General features: G+C 42.4%; 1 protein-coding gene across 7 annotated transcripts in view; it reads left to right on the forward strand.

The window, feature by feature from the left end:
• LOC109446342 (histone-arginine methyltransferase CARM1) overlaps positions 1 to 22,818 on the forward strand; it is a 243,019-nt gene that overhangs the window by 4,390 nt on the left and 215,811 nt on the right. For 3 of the 7 annotated variants that reach the window (XM_019729683.2, XM_074330492.1, XM_019729685.2), the window contains exon 1: positions 8,556 to 8,810. In XM_019729683.2, coding sequence (XP_019585242.1) covers positions 8,633 to 8,810 — 178 coding nt within the window. In that variant the 5' untranslated portion in view covers positions 8,556 to 8,632. Of the gene's footprint in view, positions 1 to 4,113; positions 4,153 to 8,554; positions 8,811 to 22,818 lie in introns of those variants that run through there. The other 4 variants (XM_074330494.1, XM_074330493.1, XM_019729679.2 and 1 more) reach the window with 2 other exon arrangements.

Below are 22,818 nucleotides of genomic sequence, written 5' to 3' on the forward strand. Positions count from 1 at the left end.
GACTCCAGTCCATTTGCAGTCTATTTTAGAAGTGGAATTGCTGAGTAATAAGAGATAGGTATTTTGAAATTTGATAGATACTGCCCTCCAAAGCGATATACCAATTTACATAACCATCATCAGCAAGCCAGGATGCTTATTTCTCTGTCCCTTAGCCAACACAATCTTTAAAATCTTTTGTGATTCCACAAAGTAAAAAAAAAGATTTCCTTCATATTTTTATTTCACATTTTACAAATTGAATGAGCTTGAGCATTTGATCTTCTACATAAAATTTTTTTGTATTTCTTTTTTGTGTGGTGGTTTATAGCCTGTGGACTAAGTGACTTTTGAAAATCATCCTCAAGACTGATTATTTCTCTCCATTGTAGTAATATGTCTAAAGAAACTAGGAAAGTAGCAGTCATTCATTTTTGTGTATAGTGGGTTAACCAATAAATGTCCTATTTGACCAATTCATTTCTAATTTTCAGAAAAATAATGCATTGTTTGAAAAAAAAGTCAGTGTTTTAAGATACAAAGGAGGAGAAAGCTTTGAGTGGACTAAGGTTGAGGTAGTTTTCTGCCCACGCTTGTGTTCAGCCTACACAGGTTAAAGTGGTTTTCTATTTTTAAAGCGCAGAGATTGCAGCTGTTCGAGATTGCAGCCCCTCTTAGCAGGTACCTGGGGAAGATAATTGGCAGGTACCATGAAAGGTCGATGCAAAGTACTGAGTGCTGCCACTCTGAAAGACCTAAGGAGGCGTGGGCTCAGTCAACTTGCAGAAGCTCGCCACACAAGTGACCATTTGGGGCTGTTTTTACCAATGGCCAGCAGCTATGTTCCTTTCTTATTTTAGACGGTACGTTAAATAACACTAATAAAATTCTCTGTGTGGGTCTTAGCATTACCAAGCACTTCTGCATGTATTCCTATTGCCACACGCTATAGAACTATGCCTGTTTGGGGAATGGAAACACATTTTAAACTAGCCCAAATAAAAAAAAAAAATTAATGAGGTAATTCTGGCCATTACTCCATGAAGTTAGCTTTATTATTATCCCCCTCTTGTGGGGGGAGTGGGTGTACTTGAGGCACAGAAAGGCTAAGAAAGTGTACCAGCCTGTGGGTGAAATGGAAGCACAGCTCTGATTCCTTGGAACCCCGTCTCTATGCACCATAAACTGAAAACTATATACATAAATATATTACCTCTTCAGCATGTACATACTAGGAATCTTTTCCTTAATAGAGACATAATTTCCAAGCACGAAAATTAGTGGCAGAAGAAAGAGAGTAGACCCTTAATGCAAAACTACAGAACACTTGAATTTCCTTGGAAAGCTTTCCAAACTAATGCTGTGCTGTATTTGACAAATGGCATGCATTCTGCAGGTTGAGTTCTGATTTCAGAGCTTGGGAAAGCTGTCAAAAATGGTCTACTTTGCATTTATGTGTACGTAAAAATTGTGTTGATTTATTTTTATTGCCTACAATTAGTTTGTTGTCTCCTTATGCAACTTCTGCCTCAGGAATTGAGCTGTTTGTTTCTCCTTCCAAGAAAACACTTTGCAGTGCACCTGGACTAAAAGCTCAATGATGTAGAGTCTTTGTCCTGTTATGCAATTTCTATTTTTAACTTGTACAGTGAAACTGTCATACTGATCCTGTTCTCATACCAAACATTAATTTTGAACCTTCAAAGGTAAAAATTTATGTGCTCTTTGTGTGTCAGTGTTTTTGGCTATCTAAGTGAGACATTCTTTTCCCCCAGACCATCATTATAAAGTTGACAAATTTGGCAGACCTGTAGGCTCTATTGAGCTGCAACTCTGCATTGTGCTTGTAAATTCTAGGATTCTTTGCTTGTGGTATCAGTGATAGAAATTTTCCAGTAGGAAGGCGAACTCAGAAAGAACAAGCAATATGTTTGAAGAAATCAGAGACAGAGTAGATTCTTAAACAAAAAAAAAAAGGAGGACCCAAGAGATAGGTGGCTCAGCCTTCTCCTCCTCTTCTTCCTCCTCTTCCTCCCCCTCCTCCCTGTCTTCCCCCTCCTCCCTTCCCCTCTTTTTCTTCCCCTCCCCCTCCTCCTTCTAGGTAATGACCAAGCTTTTAAAGCAAGAGTTGTCAGTCTTTGTTTTGCAGTTGCAGCTAGAAACTTCAGCAGTCCCCTGCGAATGCTGTTAGTTTTGCGGCTAATTCTGGTGTCACATTCAAATTCTTAATTAAGAATGCCTTTCTTCTCTACATTTTTCATTTTGATTGCACCTAATATTTTGTATATATCTATTCTTAAATTGACATTTACTGAGTTTTTACCAAAGGCCAAATATTGTCATTCATTCAATAAATGTTTTCCGATTGCCTGTTATGAACCAGGAATGGGGTTAAGTGTGGTTTCAACAGTGAGCAAAACAGATGCTCATGGGATTTACAATAATGTGGGGGAGACAGATGTTAATTAAATCAGAACACACACACACACACACACACACACACACACACTCTATATATATAGTTACTATCTGTGATGAGTGAGTTCTCTGATGGCAAAGATGAGATACGCTCAGAGAATGGGGAGTCAAGGAGCATTTCCCTGGGCTGTGTTGTTGCTTTCATACTCCTTATTAATTTAATGCTCCCATCAAGTCTTTGATATAGAAATTACTATCCTCACTTTGCAGATGAGGATGTGACGTGGAAAAACGAAAGAGGTTAAAATGCTCTTTGTACCATAACTCGGATGCTCACGTAGCCTTTAAGTACAAATGGAAGGGAAATGCTGATTGGTTGTTTTGTAAGCATGGAGTTAAGAGCTCTTTAAAATGGTCCAACTGTCCTTCATTTACCCCTTCTGGAAATTCCATGTCAACATGTCCCTGACAAGATAAACAATTATTACAGCTTCGAAATGATGTGGAAGTGGTTCAAAATGTCTGTGGCAAAACCAACTACGTGCAAATACTACACACTTGTAATTGAATGATACAATCATGTTTCACGATCCACTGGTATAGGCAATTCGTCAGCTTCCTGGAGTAGCTGCTGCGTGTTTCAACAGGCAGGCTGACTTCAGGCAACTCCTCCCAAGGTTAGAACAGAGCTATTTTAAGTGCGGTCCCCAGGAGGTAGACAGCAGTATTGGCATCACTTGAGATCTTATTAGAAATAGAACTAGAAATAAAAGTTCTTGGGCATGAACTAGGCCTGGTAAATCAGAATCACTAGGAGCAGGGCTCGGCGATCTGCATTTTAACCATCTCTCCAGATGATTCTTACGCATGATAAAGTTTGACTTGTATTGCCCTTTAAAATGTGGACTAGCCTATACGTACATCTGTGACCACACGATACTTGCAAATGATACATGTCGACCAATTAATAAATATCACCTATCACTCTGCATATATAGAATATTAGGACTGGAAGGAAGCATTAAGATTAACGGGCAAAGCAACTTTCTTTTATGTATGAAGTTGAAAAGGGCATGGGTATATTAGTGAAATACTTGCTGACCCATTTTTTTTTTTTTTTTGGTATCATCCATTTTATTCTTTCTTCTATATTCTTTAATAAGTCTGATAATCGTGTGTATTCTGGTTTATGGTGAATTGCTGAGAGAATAACAGGTGGGTCAGTAAGCTTGCTATGTCAGTCTTGTAATTCCTGTTTGGAGATCAGAACCTAGTGAGCAATCATTTATAGATCTCCTACAAACACATCGTTTTCTCTGGGAAGAACTCTAGGCAGATTATCAGCAAAGTCATATCTTTGTAACTGACTATTGCAGGGGGTCTCACTGTGGATTTAACCACGATTTTGCAGATTCATACTAATCATGTTAGTTTTTCAAACTGCCCCTCCCACCTTCCAACCCTTTTCTCAGTTTTCCAGCTTGTTTTCCCCAATTGCTTTTCTTTTTTTTTAATGTTTGCTTTCACCTCCCTACAGACGGATTTGAAAATAGAGCTACTGTTTATTTGGTAGTTTACAAAACATACCAATGTGCCTGTGGGCATGAGTACAATATAACTCACAAGCCATAAATAAATGACAGAACAAAACCAAAAATAAGTAAAAGCTGAAACTCATGTCTTTGTAACTAATAAGTCTTTTTTTTCTCTTATCAGGGAAAAATGGAGTCAATTCTATGTACATATCTCATACCTGTGAGTATTCACACTATTTTTTCTCTTTCAATAAAAAAAGCTGACTCGATGACAAGATTAGCTGGCTAATAGAAGAACAAGTTTAGAAATAACTCTTCTAAAATAATTCCAGTGGTTGCCTTCAGGTGAGGGAATATGGTTGATGTAAGCTTTTGTCTTTTTACTTGTCCATATTTTTTTAAATGAGTAATAACACTAATGGTAGCCACTATATAATTAGTGACTGCTATCCAGTGTCATTTAAGTTTCACAGTAAGCTTATAGGGTTATAAGCTTCCATAAATTCAAAGCATCTGAGTAATTTACTTGGGTTACCCAAGTAATAAGGAGCCAGGCTGGCATTGGACCCCAAATCTGCCTTCCAAGCTGCTTGGTACTTCTCAGCGTGACTTGCTTCCTTGCACTCCCAACCCTGTAGGGCTCCCTTTTCATTTCTTGCTAGTAATGACCTGTAAGTGTAAGAGTTGAAACAAGAAGGCAGAGGATCACCTTGCTCACCCTCAGCTGGGAATGCGTGCACCGAGCAACTCAAACTTTTCACCACCCTGCACGTGTCTGCAAGTGATCACAAAACCACAGCTAATATTGATTTGAAGGTTACAAATAAATGTTAGTGAGTAGGTGAGTTCACAAATGTGGAATTTGCAAATAATGAGTCTCGACTCCAATTGCTTAGTGGGCTAGATCACATGCAGATTGTTATACTGTATTTTGATTACTGATGACACATCAAAAGCTTCATGATGTGTGGAAATGTGTTATGTGGCTGAAGCACAGATCTTTTTTTGTGTGGAACACCATAATGAGTAGTGTGGCCATCAGACTACTGAGGATAATACACTTTGAAATCAGGGGAAGGAAACAGGAGGTTTGAGTCCCTCTGAAAACAATGTCTGAACCAGGAGGTGGGATCTGCCCTCAGATAAAAGAAAGGGCTCCCCGGGTATTGAAGAAGCTAGTCTAGACCTCAAACTATTGAATTTGCAGTCCATTAACAGACTGGGCTGCTTCCTGTGGGAAGCAGGAGATAGACAGAGGTGCATATGCCCACTCAGGTATGCACCTGGTTCTTGACCTCCTTTCTCCCTCTCAGCTCGGCACTGGTCTGATGATATCCTTCAGATGCTGACGCTGAGCTGAGTTTCCTCCCACAGACCCTCAAATGATGCTGGCCAGAGGATTTTTCTTTTTTTCATGTTTTAGATGGAGAAAGAACAGGGTAGAAAGAATTTCTCAAAGCTTTGGACACAGATAATATGCACGAAAAAAGTCTATGTGTTTGATGCTATCCTGACAACGGTGTCCATCAGGAGGTGGAAGTGGTGGAGGTCTGTCAGGAAAATCGTGTGGCAGGGTCTTTGCTTCACATCCGAGGCGACTTATTCTTTCTAGAGGATACACAGAGGAAGGATCTAGGCCATGGCTTGGTTTCCCTAGTTTGATCCTCTGACCTCCATTCAGTCTCTGCGAAGAGCTGGTAAGACACAGTGTCCCCCTGGCACAGGCTGAGGCTGGCAGAACAGAGACAGGAAGGAGCAGATAAGTCTGCCCAGCTGTTCTCCATCAACATTGCGTTGCAGGCTGGCGCTTCTGTCTTCTCAGTCGGTCTCCTGAATTGATCTAAAAAAAAAGTTCGGTGGCTTTTTTTTTTCATCAGGAGAAGAACGTGCTGATGACAACAATAAGAGGTGGAAGAGTGTGATGGCTGTTAGATAACAGAAGTTTGAAAGTTGAATTCAATGCTGGTTCAAATAGAGGATGAGAGTGAATCTACCTTATACTCAATTCAGAACTAAGAAGAAATGATTCATGGAACTTTGTGCTGCTACAGGTGTTTGCACCACGGCAAAAACTGCTTGAGTGTAAAAACAGAAAAAACAAAACAAAAAAAACAAAAACAAAAACAACAAACAAACAAAAACTACTGGAAGGTGAAACACTTGAGGGAAAGTCTAAGCAGTTCTTAACTTTCTGCATGAGGGTAGGAGGATGAGAGGAGAGGAAGTGGGAACCTTTTAAATATTTCTGTGCTCACAATTCTGGGGACTCATAAAGATCTTGAACTACATCCATTTGGAATACTAAGAAATGAGTCTACTAGCTTCCCACATTGAGAAGTGGTAGCAAAGGCTATTTATGGACTTACTTTTCTCTCTGAATTGTTGTAGAGGAGTTATGCACTTCTAAGCTGTGACTTTGGGCAAGTTAGTTAATCTTTGTGCCTTCGTGTCCTCATCAGTGAAAATGAGGGTAATAATAGTGTCTGTCTCACAGGGGGTGGGGAGGAGCAAATGAATTAATGTAATATGCTTAGAACAGTGCCAGGTGTGTAGTAAGCACTTGGCATTAGATGTCATGATTATTACTTGCTATGTCATCCCAGCTACTTCCTCTCTTTAGTTATCTGCTCATCCAACATTCTGAGGAGGAGAACTCAGTAAGGCTTCCAGTCTCCCTGGTCCAAGTCTCAAATTGGGTAGACCTATCACAGCAAGCCAGTCATTTTCAAATGACCCAAGCTGCTTTGGAGTTAGAGGAGTGCTGAAAGGTTGCAAATCAGCTCAGTGACTGCTTTCAGCAAATGATTAAGGCCTCTCTGTAAGATGGAGTCAAGACCATCTGGTTCACCTTAATTGAGTTCCTAAGTCGAGTCACGACCAAAGCTTAGACTTCCCAGCTTTTTAGCGAATCACGCTATTTTGAGTTTTTGCTCAAGTTAGCCTATGTTGGGTTTGTGTCCCCTTCATTAATGTGGGAGAGAGATTGCTATTAAGTAACAGAACTCCAGGTTTCTTGAGAGTATGACAGGAATTCTACTAAGGTCAAATACTGCCCTTTTAGAGGTGCTTATGAGTCATTTTTCGTCCATTATTCACGTTTTAGTATAAAGCCGTCACCCTCCCCAGGTTTACTTTCCAAGTTAACAGCTGACAACATCTAAAGGGTGAATAGGCTTTTAAATAGGAGGATAAAGAACTCTAAGAGCTACTTTGGAGGCTCTTGGGTAGCCTGAAAGTACCTAGTGCCATTAAGGCGGGCTTGAGAAGGAATAGGGACGGCGGGAACATGCTTTGAGGAGGCTGGCAGCAGGAGAGGCAGAACGACACAGTGAGGGCAGGAGGTAGGTATTCTGTCGTCCTTACAGCAGAACTCTTTCCACACTCCAACTCTTTAAAGGATACCTGCTTTCCAGGGGCTTCCAGAGCACAAATCAAAGCCAAGAGGCAGTAGGAAGTGAGAATGAGACAAGGAAGAGGAAGAGCAGGTTACTTAGAGAAGAGACAGAGAAGAAGGGATGAGAAAGCGTTGGGAGGGTATAAGAGTAGGAGCCAGGAAGGCTACAAAAGGAACTGGGACACATGGGAGGTGGGGTGGGAGGGAGGAGATAAATGAGATTTCATAAAGCCTGCCTGGATTTAGCAGTTCCAGTTGGAAACTCTGAAGTTACAGGCCCCGGGGCCCCTATGGAAGCTGGTTCTTGTAAAGTCAGTCTGCTTAGGTAAGGACATTGGAATCCCAATAGATTTACAATCCTTGTTTCCTCCTTGCAATTCATTCTGTCAGGCCACAGATGGAGGACACACAGAAGTGGAAGAAAAGTTCCCTTCAATGGCTCATGAGTCTATGACTGTAGGGGACTCGCTTCAAAAGGCCTATTTCCGTTTCTTAACCCCCTGCAGCAGAATTTCTCTGCTTAGGAGGTTAACAACGTATGATATGGTTCCCCAGGGTTTGCAGCCTTCATTCTTTGATGCTGGAACCAACTGGCTAGGGTAGGTAGCTGTGGGAGTCAGGCGTCAACTTGGGGACAAGAGTCCCTGGACCTCCCGACCCACTTCTAGGGAAATGGTTCACAATCTAGGAGCAAGTTTTCAATTCCGAATTAAGTGAGGGGAGGCTAGAGTGGTCCTTGGGCCCAGACAATTGCACGAAGCCCCAGGCTTCCACACCGCCTCGCTGCCGCTGTCGGGATCTGTCAATAAGGAAAGAGCTCGGTACTTGGAGCGGTTGCTTCCCCGTAGGCGCCAGTAGCCCCCAAACCGACGTGAGTGCCCACCAAGCACAGAGCCGGAGCCAAGGCCGGTTCCAAACCGACGTTCACGGCCGCAGAGCGGTCCGGCCGAACAGCAGGTGTCACCCTTCTGCTTCCAAACCCCAACTGTCTCCAGGTGCGTCGCGCACTCTCTAAACTTGAGTGTTCTCAGATGCTGCCCCGCGAGGCAGTTACGCCCACGTGCGCATCCGTTGCGCGCTCCCGCGAGATGTGTGTGGGAGGTCCGCGTGTCCCGGGGAGGGGGGGGGGAAGGTCAGCAGGTGTCCGAGAAGTCAGCAGGCGTTTTCCAGCGCGAAGACTGAACTTGCAGCGGAGGTGAGGAAGGTGGCTAGCGCTGCCAAGTTCCTCCCCTTCCCCCGGCAGTTTCTCCCCGGGCCCAGGGCGCGCAGGAGGCGCCGCCAGGGTTCGGGCGGAGGCGCTCGCACCATGGCCACGGCCCCCGCGCCGGCCCGGGTCCCCGCGCGTCTGTACTACCGCGTGCAGCTGCGCTTCGTGACCGAGGAGCAGCTCTTCGCGGCTGGGCCGCTGTCACCCCCCAACCCGAAACCTCTGTGGCTGGAGGTGCACCCGGCAGGGGAGGAGGCGGACGCGACAGTGACAGACGGTGAAGTACTAGTAGCAGCCCATGCGCTCTAGTCCCGAGTCCCGCTCGGAGGCTGCGGCCCGTGTGCGCGCGTGGAGGGTACAGCGGTGTGGAAGGGACGTGAGAGGAGGGCCGCGTGTGAGCTCGGGGCGCGGGTACAGGGGGACGGGCGCGCACTCTCCGGGGCTTTGCGCAGGTGTGCACCCCGACAGCTCGCTGAGGGGAACCGCGGGGCCACCTCCCTTCCCAAAAAGGCCCAAATTGCTCCCCTTGGGTCTTTATTGCTCTTGGAGAACTTGGAAGCCGAGGGCAGACAGGCCCTAAGTTTTAACTAGGTCCGAAGTGAGGTCCGGAGAAGAGAGGCGCTAATGCCTTTTTTTTTTTGGTGGGGGTGGGGGACTCGTCTTCAGCAGCCGAGCAGGACAGGAACCGATGTCCTTTTACTTTCAGGCCTGCGCGCTGCTCGTCCCCTCTGTGCCTTATAGCTGCACCTGGAGCTTTCTGGGGACAAAGTGAGAAGAGTAGGGAGGACTGAGGGACTGTCACGGCATTACTTTTTGGTTCAAAAGGTGACCTTTAGCAAAGACGTGCAAGTGTAATCCTCTGGGTTCTTGCAGCTACGGCTGTGCTAAGGGAATGCTTCTAATCTGTGTGGAATCTCGTACCTTTTTTGAGAATTCGAGGAAATCTAGTTCCTGGCCCTTGAAAGTGCGCATACTTGCATGCCAACTCTGCATGTAAATATGAGGGACTCACACCTCCTCCCCACAGTGCCTATGAAAGACCCCTTTCTAGTTAAGTGTTGGCAACAGAGCCCTAGGCAGCTGCGAGGCTCCAAAGACTCCTGGGGTCTCTTCTCACCCTAACTTCTAAGATTCTGAGCTCTGCGCTGTGGTTTGGTTCTAGTGGGAATTACAAATAACTCAAAGGTACTTCTGTTGCTCCTCAGTGATAAATAGAATACATATTCACTGCTGTATCTCCAAGGCCTTAGAACAGACTCAGGCACATAGTAGGCACTTGGTGCTTATTGTGGAATGAAAGAAAGCCTTGAGATGTGTCTTCTCCCGTTAGGCTGGAATGGGGAGATTTGAGTCTTTAAAAAAGAAGTATCAAATACCATTCGACTAGGGTCTAAAGAAGCTTGAGGCTTGGCAAGGGATCAAAAGCCTTACTCAGCAACTCATCGATTTCTCTTTTGGACGCAAGAAGGATAAAGGAGTAGCTTTCAGTGTTTCCCCTGGGAGTTCTGAAACTCAAGGTGCCAGAAAAAGAGTTCCGTTTGTCTGTTATGGTAATTTTGTTTAATATGCAGCCATACACAGGGAGAAACAAAAGAGCAGATTTGAGATTTACACACTAGTTGGCGTCCTATGAATGTCTTTCCCACAAATGTGCATTAAGAAATATCCGAGGTTCAAGGTGACTGAAGTTGTAGACTCCCCAATGCATTCCCCAATGCCTGGTCTATGAAGATATAATTGTCTTACGTAGAGCAGTAAGCTTTTCCTCAATGCAGTAAGTCGAGTCTAGAGAGGACCACTAGAAAGAATAATTAAAGCTAAGGCATCATCATCAGATTGTAACTAAATTCCTTGGGAAAGACATACAAACAAGGAAGCAAAGAACTCGTTACTCTCTTAACAGCTTGAGTCCTAAAATGCGTTCTATATATGATTGCAGTTATTAAAGCTTACTACTCTTCTATGGAGAGTTCTTGGAAAGTAACTATTCTGGAGGTTTGTGTGTTTTTTGTGGTGGTTGTTGTTTTTAATAGCTCATTTTATTCTGTCACCTACTAGGCCCCTGTGGATGGTGACCGGGCAGTGCAAGCTTAAAAACAAATTCTAGTAAACTATTAGAAGAAAGATTCTGCTGTACTCAAATATTGTAGATTTAGTAGCAGAATTTTGAATGGGTAGGAAAGCTCCTGGGGATGAAGATTGGCCCAAAGTCTATAATGGACTTTAAGGACAGGCCTAAACAATGTACCTTTAGAAAATTGTAGTTTCTTAGCTCATATTAGGATTAGTTGATAAACAAGTATACTCTGGAGTAACACTGACTGGATTCAAATTCTGGCACTGTTTATTAGCTGTGCTGCATTTAGCAAATTATTCTCCCTATTTAAGCATCATTTTTTTCATCTATAAAATAAGGATGATAATACTTATGTCGTGTTATTAGATAATGCATACACCATGTCTGGTGCAATGCCTGGCATATATTAAGAGCTCAATAAGTGTTCACTATTATTAATAATATTTATATTCTATCCCCCCAAAACAGTGTCCGCAGGCTGTTCTGAAGGATAGCTAGGCTGTAGTCTCAAGATGTTTCTAAGTAAGACTTAATTAAATCTGGTAATAACTTGGAAAAATTGAATCATCTTTTAGATTCCCAATTGCAATAGCTTGTGTAAAGAATGGGATAGAACAAGACAAATCAGTTTATTTTAAAACCCTCTAGTGTTAACAGTGATTTTATGAAGGGAACACATCAGGTTATCCGGCAAATAATGCGCTCCAGCTTGTGAATTCTGGGGAGACATTCATTCATTTATTCTTTCCTTAACTATGTCTCGAGTCTTTATCCTACCAGGAGCCTGCCTGAAACATGTTTAATTCATCTTCCTGTCCCCAGAGCATTCCACAATGCCTAGTACACACAAGGCATCAATAAATGTTTCTTGAGTGCATCAGTGATTTAAATCAAGAATTTTAAAATCTTGCTAAAATAAAACTTAAAATACTGAGCACTAAGTACAGAATCTGAGTTGCCCCCAAATGATTAAGGCACTGACTTTACTTACAGTGTAGAGAGACGGTTTAAAATACAGTGTATCAATGCAAAATTTGAGGTATAGTGTGGTCCACAAATGAGATAACTGTCATTGAAGTTAGTTTGTCACTCACCGCTCCCAAGAGGAGGGGGCACACCACACCTTGGGTGGGGGCAAATGGAGAAGCACCAGAATTGGTCATGAGGCAGAAGGAGAGAAGGGAACTGTGGGCAGGAGCCTTCCCTGTGCTCTCTGGGGCAAGGAATGGGGAGGCAGGGTAAGCAGACTTAGCATGGCGAGCTTGAATAATTTCAGTGGGCTCTAGGGTGTAGGGTTTGTCCGAGCTGTTTGGTACGTGGTCGTGGTGTGATTAGGACAGTGGATAGTGGCCTCAGTATCAGAGCCCAGTAAAGTTGGTGGTTGGGTGTGGGGTCTGGGTTGGTTGGTACTTGAAAAGTGTGCTTGGAGGTGAGTTGTTTGCTATCTCTAGGAATTGGCTAACCTGGGAGGGGCAGGCTCTCCAGGGTCAGCAAGTCTCCCAGTGTCAAAGCATCAGAAAGCAGAAAGTAAAAGACATGGTTGATACCAGGGAAAATCAGAATGCATACAAGGGAATTAGTATGTAGGGTAGGAGTGGGTGTCTGCTGGGCGTGGAGGCAGCTGCAGGTAGGAAGGACCCGTGCTTCAGGACTTGAGTTCAGGGGATGGGGAAAAATGGATATGGTTTTCATACTTCAAGCATATGAAAAAACTGGAAAATGGAGGGGAAACAAAAAATGGGTGGTGGATGGGCCTGCTTCTTTCCTTCCCTTTCTTCAAGCTCTCTGAAAGCCCCGTCCTTGGGGGCTGGAGGAAACAAGAGCTGAGATTGTATCACACACAGGCTAAGGGTAGAATTGGTCTCCAGGAGAGAAGAGAGAATATTTATTCCCTTTCTCAGTTTACAATGGTCTTGTAATTAATCCTGAAGTGTTAGGAAAACATATAAATAAACCACATAGATACTCAAGTATAAAAATGTCGTGGTTTTGTCCCTGAGATGCTATAAAAGGACTCAAGGATTTTCGTCCCCTAGTATTTGCTCATCTCATTAGAAGAGGGGGAAAAAAGAGCAGAAGAAAGAGAAAAACATCCTCCGTATCACTTGGGAATTTTAATCTTCCTTTATTAAATTTTGTGAAAACAGAGTAAGTTGAGGCCTGTGAACATAATGCTGAAGTCATACAACATAAGCATTCATTACTTTTTATTCAACAAATATTTGTGGAACACAAATCACCGTGCAAGCAATAAATGAGCTGGATAAAGACCCATCTTTATCGAACTAGTGTTTTAATTGGGGGAAGCCAATAGCCAAAGACACAGCAAGGTAATTTCAAATTGAGATGAATGTTTTGAAGAAAATGAACAGAATGAAAAAAGTTGAGAAATAGAGAGGGAGGCCAGTTTAGAGAGAGTGGTCAGGGAAGGCCTCTGAGGAAGTAACACAGTGGTACCTCAGTTTTCGAACATCTCCGTTGATGAACGTTTCGGTTTATGAATGCTGTAAATTTTATGGATCTATGGTATCATTAGTAAAATTCATGCTAAATTTGTAGTTTTAGGGGTTGATTTTAAAGGTCTGGAGTGGATTAATCCATTTTGCATTACTTTCTATGGGGAAACCGTGCCTTGGCTTTCAAACGTTTCAGAACTTGAACGGTCTTCCGGAACGGATTCCGTTCGAAAACCGAGGTACCACTGTATTTGATCTGACGCAGGAAGGATGAAAGAAGCCAGCTAAGCCAAGATGGGGGGTGTGTGGGGGGGGATATTACAGGCGGAAAGAATGTCAGGTAAAAAGTCTCTGAGGCGAGAAGGAGTTAGTGTATTTGAGATGTCCAGTGTAGCTGACGCTTGTTAAGAGAGGTGAGGAGTATTGTGAGTTACAGTTCCAGTTACCAAGCATAACAAGCAACCTGTAAACTCGGTGAGTTAAAATAACTAATGCATAGCGCTCCCGTACTCCGGGTTAGGAACCAGGCAAGGGCTTGGCTGGGTGATTCTTTCGCTCCTTCTAGCATCTTCTAGCATCGACTGAAGTCATTCATTGGCACTCAGCTGTTGGCCAACTTGGTCTGAAAGAGCCGAGAAAGCTTCATTCACCTGAGCTGGCATCTGGGCAGGTGTGATGGCTAATTTTTTGTGTCAGTTTTGGTGGGCCATGTGCCCAGAATTTGGTCAGATATTCTGGATGCTTCTGTGAGGGCATTTTTAGATGAGATTAACATTTAAATTGGTGACTTTGAGTAAAGTAGATTACTCTCGGGAATGTGGGTGGGCCTCACCTAATTAGTTGAAGGCGCTAATAGAACAAAGACTGATCTTCCTGAGTAAGAAAGAATTCCGCCAGCTAGTGGCCTCAGGACTTGAACTGCAATATTGGCTATTCCCTGAGTCTTCACCCCACCAGCCTACCCTGCACGTTTTGAACTTGCCAGCCTCCATAATTGTGTGAGCCCATTCTTTGAAATAAATCACTTTCTATATAGATGCATGCCCTCTGGGTTCTGTTTCTCTGGAGAGTCTTGACTAATACATTGGCGATGACTCAAAGACTAGGGCTGTCAGTGGGTCTCGCCACTGGGGCCTCTCCAGCTGGCGTGGCTTCCTCCTGCATGTTTCTTCATACCATGGACTTCTGTAGAGAGTCATGTCTCCAAGTGGGAGTTTTCCAGCAGACAGAGCAGAAGTTGCATTACTTTTTGTGATGCTCCCGGCGAAATCCATTCACGTCACCTGTGTCATACTCTATTGGTCAAAGCGGTTACAAGTTTGCCCAGGTTCAAGGAGAGGGGATGTAGACCCCTTCTCTTTATGGGAGGAGGGTCAAAGAACTTGGGGACAATGTTTTAAAACTGCCAGTTAGAACCAGATCATATAGGATGTAATTCATTCTCTCTCTCTTTTTTCTCTCTCTCTCTTCTTCTCTCTCTCTCTCGCTCTCCGCCCTCCCGCACCCCCTTTCCCTCCCCCTCCCTCCCTCCCTCTCCCTCCCTCCCTCCCTCCCTCCCTCTTTCTTTCGGAAAGGCCATAATAACAGCCCTCGTCATCTGTCATCCGTATTACTGAAAAAGCTCATCACAGAGCCTGGGTTTTGATGTGTACCACAGTAAACTTCCTGATTCTTCCCTCCTAAATTGAACTTGCTCCCTACCCCAAAAGGAATAAAACGATGCAGGTCTACCACTTTGGGGGAGCAGCCAGTAACCCCTTCTTTGCAGGCAGGCAGACCAGGAAGTAAGAGGGGAGGTGGCTGCCTGGGCAGGGTCCTGTCCGTCTCCTAAAGACATGAGTCAGAGAACCCCAGGCGGACAGTGGGTAGGGAGAGAGGCTGGCTAGAATTGTTACTGGGCACAGTATGTTTCGGCGGGGCACAGATAGCATTTGTGCTGGGACTTTCTTCCTGGTGAGAGACATTGCACCCTGGTCCCTTAGCAGTAAATGCCAGCAACCCCCATTTTCGTACCCTAGTTGCTGTGACAATGAAGAACCACCTTCATGCATGTTAGCAAAACTCCTTTCACATGGACAGAGGGTGGAAACATGCAGAATCCCTTCCACTGCCCTGCGACCCCCAACCAATAATCACAAATTTATAATACTCTCAGACTTCTCCATCCAAACTATCTGAAAAATACTACATAGATCTTTGGCACAGTAGTCCCTCTCCCAAACAGAAGACTACTCCTTATATTTGGAGTGAAAACCCGCCATGCTACCATTTAACCCAGCAACTATTTAGATATTGTTGCACTGAAAAGTTGTGAACGCACGTGAAATACAGTCAGAATCCTGCCAAGTTACTTCTTTGAAATATAGTCAGAATCCTGCCAACTAACTTCTTTCTCTTATTTTTATTTTACTAAGAGCAACATTTTCATGATTGCTGTATAGCTTTCCAAGAAAGATACTTAATGCAACTCATCTGAGACTCGCAGCTAGCCTCGGGTTTGTGCTCCAGCATCATGGGACACATCAGCAAAGAGAAAGCCTTTCCTTCCTCTGTCACGCAGTAATGGTACCTCGAATAGATGACAAATGGGAAACCGTCCAAGGCCCTTGTGTATTTGAGTCTAAAGACAGCAGAAGTAAAAATAGATGAAAAGACTTGTTTTCCTCATCAAATAAAGACCCCTTAAGATTCCTTTCTTCCCCTGTTTTCAATAGTTGCAGCAAGATGTGGTCTGTGGTCTGTATTCAGCGCTGATGAATAAATCAGGGCAACGACAGGCAATCCACCGATTAACACTTTCAGTCAGTGACACTGGGAGGAGAAAAGAGGCATGGAGATCTTGTGAGTAAATCGTAGACAGCATAATTGTCCCTTCATTTTCAGAGTTAGTCTTCGAAACAAAGAGGTTATTGAGATAAGAAAATATCACTGACGTGTTTGTGCTTTGTGTTGTGACTGGCGCAGGACATTTGAAATAAACAGTTACTTTAAAGATGAGGTTTGTAACTGTACCAGATTAGAACCATCCTGAGGATGAAAATCCCTCTTTACCTCTTCCTCCCTCTGCTTAGGTCATAGATGAGGAGCTCTTTTACCCCTGGTGGTTTGAAACGGAAGTGCAGAGTTGAGTGCACTGTCATTCGTATGCCCTCCTCCCAGGACTTGCCTCCCTTAGGAGGTCCTAGGGCTTGGGGGCTTTCCCCATGCCCCTCAGTTTCCTCTCCCTCTACCCAGGGTTTCAACCAGAAGATTTTTTTCGGATAAAGGTTTCCCCAGTGTATTAGCATTTTGATAGAGAAATCCTCCCCTCAGAGGAAAGACTTTACATTCTGGAATAAGATCCTTTTTTCAGGTCTGAGAGATCATTGGACATCGCAGATCACTTTCTGAGTGTTACAGTTACCTTAATTTAGCTAAGCTACTCCTGCCTGGTAGCTGCTAGACATGTCATCTCTTGCCTCACATAACCTGAGGGTCGATAATATTGACGTTATTTTATTGGTCCATTTTGTCCCAGGTATACTGTCCTCAAAACTTGAGTGCTTCCCCCTTGGCGTGATGCCTTTTAGTGTTAGTTACCCAGCCTTTAGCACATGGTAAACCTGGACTTCTAGCCACAAACCCAAAGTTGGATTTGCCTATGGAATAAGGAGACATTTGCTCATCCTTTGGAGGAAGGTGGATCCTTCACTGAGCTTAGCAGCCTTAATGAGAATGTAGAGTGACTGACGGTATCGCTTTTGGCATATTTTAGACAGAATCGAGGTGTTTATACTCCAGGCCAGTTATCTCAATAAAATTGTGTGATCCTTTTTTGTTGTTGTTGTTATTTTCTTCTCACCATGTTAGTCTCTGTTTTATGATTAGGCTGGCAAGGTGGTTGGATCCACCAGATCAGATCCCCCAGTTTACTAGCTTTGTGACCTTGGGCGTGTTTACCGAACCTGCCTGAACCTTAGTTTTCTCTCCTGGAAGCTGAAATAATTTTTACCTCATACAGTTATGGGAAAAACAGAATGATTAAACAACAAAAATTTCAAAATGAGTTCTATTAATTTTCCAAATGAGTACAGTCAAAATGATCAAATAAAAACAAGGCAAACACATTTTACAAGCAGTTGTAAAGCAAAACTGCCACTTTTATGGAGCTGACATTCTTGTGCCATTCAGAAAACGTGAGGAGACTTTGTGCTGGGCTCCCTACAGGACTGTTTGAAAAAAATATGTTTTGTGATTGTATCAAAATAGATTTTAGCAAACTATAATAGATTTATTGTGTATCGTTGTCTCTCACGTTCGCCATATGTAATATCAACCTTCTGCTGAGGAACCTTTCCTCGGGGCCTTTGTATGTGCTGTTCCTTGTGTTTGAGATGCTGTTTCATGCCCATATCCCCAAAGCAGCCCTTTGTATATTTGGATCCTTCTCATCCGCCAGTTTAAAGTTTGAAAGTCACATTTCAGAAAGGACTTCCCATCATGCTAAGCACCTACTGTTCCTTCTGCAGCCACTGCGATTTATCTCAGCATTCTTGCTTTCATAGCAGAGATCACAACCGGTAATGAGAAATTTTCTAAAAAATTATTTACTCTCGAAGAGTAAAAAATTTTTTACTCTTTATTTACTAAAATTGAAGGTGGACTCACAGGCCACAATTCACAAAGAGTATTTAATGAGAAGCATTGCGAGGAAGGGAAGAGGTTGGCCCAAATGCTTTTGAGAATATGAGTGAGAAGCTTGAAGCATATTTTCCAATTAAAAATCATAAATGCATAAAGAATAAAGGGCACTGGCCAGGTCAGGTGAAAGGACTCTTCGAGCTATGCCTGTTCCGAATCTTATCGTGACATTGAGTTCCTGGTCAGTCTTTTTGCTGAGAAGGGTCAGAAGGTCTCCAGTACTGTTTTGGTTTTAGCTATAGCTGGCTGATTGTTACCTCCTGGGGAATATAAGTGAAACTTGAGGCTATTATGATGACTAACAAGCTTGTTTAACATGTTTTTTATCAGAAATTGTATTTACTTACCATATGTTTATTTTAGAAAATTGATAGCATGTTTCTTGTAGCCAATCAAGTTTATTTACCTTGTTGTGTTGTATACAGCAGCACTGTGATGGATTGCTTACTAACTTTCTTCAGAAACTTTTTTTGTATCAGTGACATGAATTAATTTCATTTATTGATCCCTGTGAGTCGTATTTATTGCACCACCCTATGAGCCAAGCATGGTTCAAGGCACGGGGAAATAGCAGTGCATTAGTTATTTATTGTTTAGTGTAAAAAATAACCCCCAATTTAGTGGCTTAAAACAACACACATTGATTATCTCACTGCTTCTGTGGTCAGGACTCGGGACCTGACATAGATAGGTCCTCTGCTCAGGCTGTAACCGGGGCTCTGCTTAGCGACGAGGTCTGATAGATTTGACTGGGTAAAGATCCCCTTCAAAGCCCACGTGTGTGTGTGTGTGTGTGTGTGTGTGTGTGTGTGTGTGTGTGTGTGTGTTGGCGCAGTTCAGTTTATCAAGGGTTGTTCCCCGAGGACTTCAGTTCCTGGCTGGCAGTTCACTGGAGGTCATGTTCACCTCCAGTTTCTTGGCACACAAGCCTGTGCAACATGACAATTTGTTTCCTCAAAGACAGAGAGAGAGAGAGAGAGAGAGAGAGAGAGCAAAATGAAAGTCTAGGCCTTATGTAGCCTAATCTTGGAAGTAACATCCATGATTTGTGCTGCAGTTATTGGTCAGCAGGCTAGTCCACACCTGAGGGGAGAGGATTACACAATGGCATGAATATTGGGAGGCAGGGATCACTGAGTCTGCCTGCCACAAGGAATGAACCCAACAAAGTCACCACTTTTACAGAGCGTACATTCGAGTACCATTGAGAAAGCATCAGGATCTTTGTGCTGGACTTTCTATAGGCCTATTTGAGAAAAATGTATTTGTGCTTCTAACACAAATTATTAAACACCATGTGATGAATCTTTCTTTCTCAAATTCGTTGTCAGATATATGTATAGTCCTGTCCTAAATCTCTCAGGAGTTTGCAGTTAAATTGCAGTACTAAAGCATGTGTGTAAACGTATACGACATCTCTGCAAAGTGGCACTGATTGATGAAACAAAAATACGCTCCAGTGTGCTTTTGGCTTCTAGATCCTTTGGTCTACTAGAGAGCTGGACAGAGGAGACCCCTATTGATGAAGAAGACAAATCCCGTTGTGGTAACTTCTATTTAATTTTTTGGCACCTTAATCATGACTTCACTCCTTTGGAATGCTTAGCTAGCTTTTCTTCTTTGCAGGAAAGAGATGTATCGAGATACATTTTGCCTTGTGTTTATGTTTAGACACTGAAGTACTTTTATTAAGTCACTCACAGGGGAGCCGGACTGAACTGCTCTTTCAAATACTGGAAATTAAACTGACGTTTTGTAGAGTGAAACAAAGAAGTTAGTACAAGATGGGAAAGGAAAAAGGGAGGAAGGAAGCAAGGAAAGTGGGAAAGAAGGAAGAAAGGAAGGGGAAAATGAGGGAGGGAAGGAAGGGTGAAGGGAGAAGGGAAGTGGAGGGAATGAAGGAAGAAAGAAAGAGGAAAAGAATGAAGGAAGGAAGGGAAGAGGAAGGGAAGTTGGACCCCTTACTGTGGATCTGTTGCATCTTACGGGATAAACAACTGGTACCTCTACAGATATTGCTATTTTCTGTACTAGCCATGTTTTATGGCTTTAAGTCATTATCTAAAACTGTCTCACAAACCTTGACATTTACACAGCCATGGGTTTAGAATTTATTTTTTTAAAAGACATGGAGATAAATTCTTGACAGGCTTGAGAGAACAGCCATGTCTTAGATCTTGGCTATCGGAAAAATCAAAGATTAATGAAAATCTGTAGATTAGAAAAAAGGAAAGGAAAGTGAATCTAAATTGTGTGTATTGTTCTTAGCCTAACCAAATCTGGCTAATGACACCACAGATCCTAAGGTATTTGCAAAGTAATGTGAGGTGCCCTGAGGCAGAGTTTAGGAACTGGCCTAAGACATTCAGAGGCAGGAGCAGAGCTGAGATACAAACCCAGCTGTCAGAGGGCTGGCGTCTGAGCCTTCATAATGCTTCTTTGTGTTTGGAAAACAAAAGGTCTGTGTCATTGCTTCACGAGTTTCCTTTGGATAAAGCTTATTATTTTCCTTACAGGGAAACTCTTTTTCTGATTTCATTTTTTTTTTTTTCTGCCTCAGAGAAGGAAGTTTCTTGTCTACAGATGACAAATCCTGCAGGATATGAATTCTGTTTCTTTAGGTTTTTAGGAATATCAGATCAGAAGAGCAGAGAACATGTCAACCATAGGCAATGGATATTAATTTTCTAATCTGTAGAATAATAAGAGCATCAGAAGAGACTGCAGTTCAGAGTGGTGGAATGAATCCATAGGCTCACGGGGCTAGTACATAAAAGAGGTGGGCTGGGGCTCAGCCTTTCCAGTGCCCAGAGCAGCTCTCTGCCCCGAAGTCTCCTTAGAGAATATTTAGAATGCATTTTCTTAGACAACTTATATGAGTTTTATCTCTTGACTCTTAGGAATAGTTCTGATTTTTCTTTTTTATTTACACGAGGGCTTTGTTTCATAAAGCTATTGATTCCTTGATGTTCTGTTTAGAATTGTAGTATATATCTGATGTTGAAACATTTCAGTAGTCCTGTTTCTTTGCATTTCCCCATATTCTGTTGAGGCCCTTCACTTTCAGGTTTGTGAGGTCAGGGTTTGTGTCTCAATCATTTCTCTGTTTCTAGAAGATGTACAGTTGGGCCTTCATCTAGTGGGTATAGTTATTCTCAGCTCCTGGGACAGAGACTGTAATTTTTCCCTGGAAAATATGGATCTAGCATCTCAGCTTCACTCAGCCATTATTACAGTGAGACAATTTTTCTGTAATCTCTTAAATTCATTGAGTCTATCTTTTATTAGTTAATTTTGTTCCACTTGGAGCAAATTCTTCCTATTCAGAACATGTGCCTGAACTTTAAAATAAGAGTAATAATAATATGACAAGTTATCAGAAGCAGGTGAGCTAGTATGCAATGTCTACTGCAACAAAGCATCATTTAGTGTTTTGTGTATCATTTCTAAGTTTTCCCACTCTTTTTCCGCCTATCTTTCTTAAATGTGTTTTTATGCTTTTAGTTAGTTCCGTTCACATGGGACCAAACATATTTGCAATCTGTAGATAGCACCATTTCAAAATGGTCCTGGAATTTCTAACAAATCAAGTTCCTTAGAATGCTAGAGAAGATACTTTTCTCCATGTAGTTTAGATCCCCCAAATAGGGATTTCGTATCATTTGAAGCAGAATAGTAGCCTTTAAATAAACGTTTTCCAAAACAGCATATTCTGTCATTGGCAAATAGAAGATTATGAAATGTCATGGTCATTTTCATTTCTGATAATTATTCATTTACAATTATTTGAGTACTTTTCTGTGCCTGCACCATTATATCACCTTACCAGTAATCAAAAATAGCCAGCCACTTAACGTTGCTTGATTCTTACTCTTGATAATTTGACCTAAGAGAAACAGAGATTGTTGTCAGAAGTTGGTGGACCCAAAGTCTTTGAACTTCTGAGAAGATGCATTCTTGCCCTTAACGCTTCTTGACTTGGTCCTCTGGTTTATCTCAGTGGAGACCACCAGCTCTTAAATTCATAGAGTGAAATTTCTATTAAAGATACCAGTAACACAATACTTAGAGAATAAGATAAGACACACAATACAGAGGAACTGAATCAAGAGAGGTAGAATAGTGAAGGCTAGAAAGAGCCATGAACCCATGTCCATCTGTTTATAATAGCCTTTAGCAAACGTCTCTTACTGGATACTTATGTACCATGTAACTGCTTCCTAATATTGTACTTTTCCTTTTTGTCTGACATTTTTCACCTTCAGGTAGTTAACTACTAGGGGGTTGGGGGGGGTCCATCTTTTTGGACAGACCTTTAAATATATATAATTCTTCTGTGATTTTGAGATACCCATTCTTCCTATGTCATTTCAGATATAACAGTATACACCAACCATATACTAGAGAATTAGAGAATTAGTAAACATGTTTTGGGGACAGTATTATGACATGGGTGGAAAACTAGGGCTCTCACAGATAACAATCATTAGACATGTTTCATGTGGTGACACAGAATTATTAACCATTTAATTTGATGGGTAGTTGAGGTAAAGGTAATGGTATCCATCTTACTCTCCCAACATATCCTACCCCCCCAAAAAAAAATAGCAAGAACTAAAATTCATGCTCTCAGCATAACAAGATAAATACTGTCTAAACTTAAAAATGTCAGCAATTACAAAAACATGGAATCCCAGTGAGTTAACTCCATCCCACTGCTGTAAGCCCTTGTGAATTACAAGGGCAGTCCCTGAAAAATTGCATAAAACAGAGAAGGAAGAACTAGCAGTAGGCCTGATAGTCATCTGAAACTATCACCATAAAGAGAAAGTCCACCATAAAAGTAAACATACTGGGGAAAAAAGGACCCTGTGGATCAGGAGGCTGACTGACAACAGAGAAGAAACTTAAAACTGCAAACTGTGTCAAGAGGCATTTTGAAAAGGTGACACTTCAGGAGACAAATTTAAAATGGAGACGCACCCTTTGACAGCCATGTGTTGAAGAGAAAAGAAAGTACATTTGTGATCTTACAAGGCAAAAGAAAAAAAGCAAAGATCAAACAACCCCTC

The sequence above is a fragment of the Rhinolophus sinicus genome, linkage group LG04 (assembly GCF_036562045.2).
Source record: "Rhinolophus sinicus isolate RSC01 linkage group LG04, ASM3656204v1, whole genome shotgun sequence".
NCBI lineage: Eukaryota > Metazoa > Chordata > Mammalia > Chiroptera > Rhinolophidae > Rhinolophus > Rhinolophus sinicus.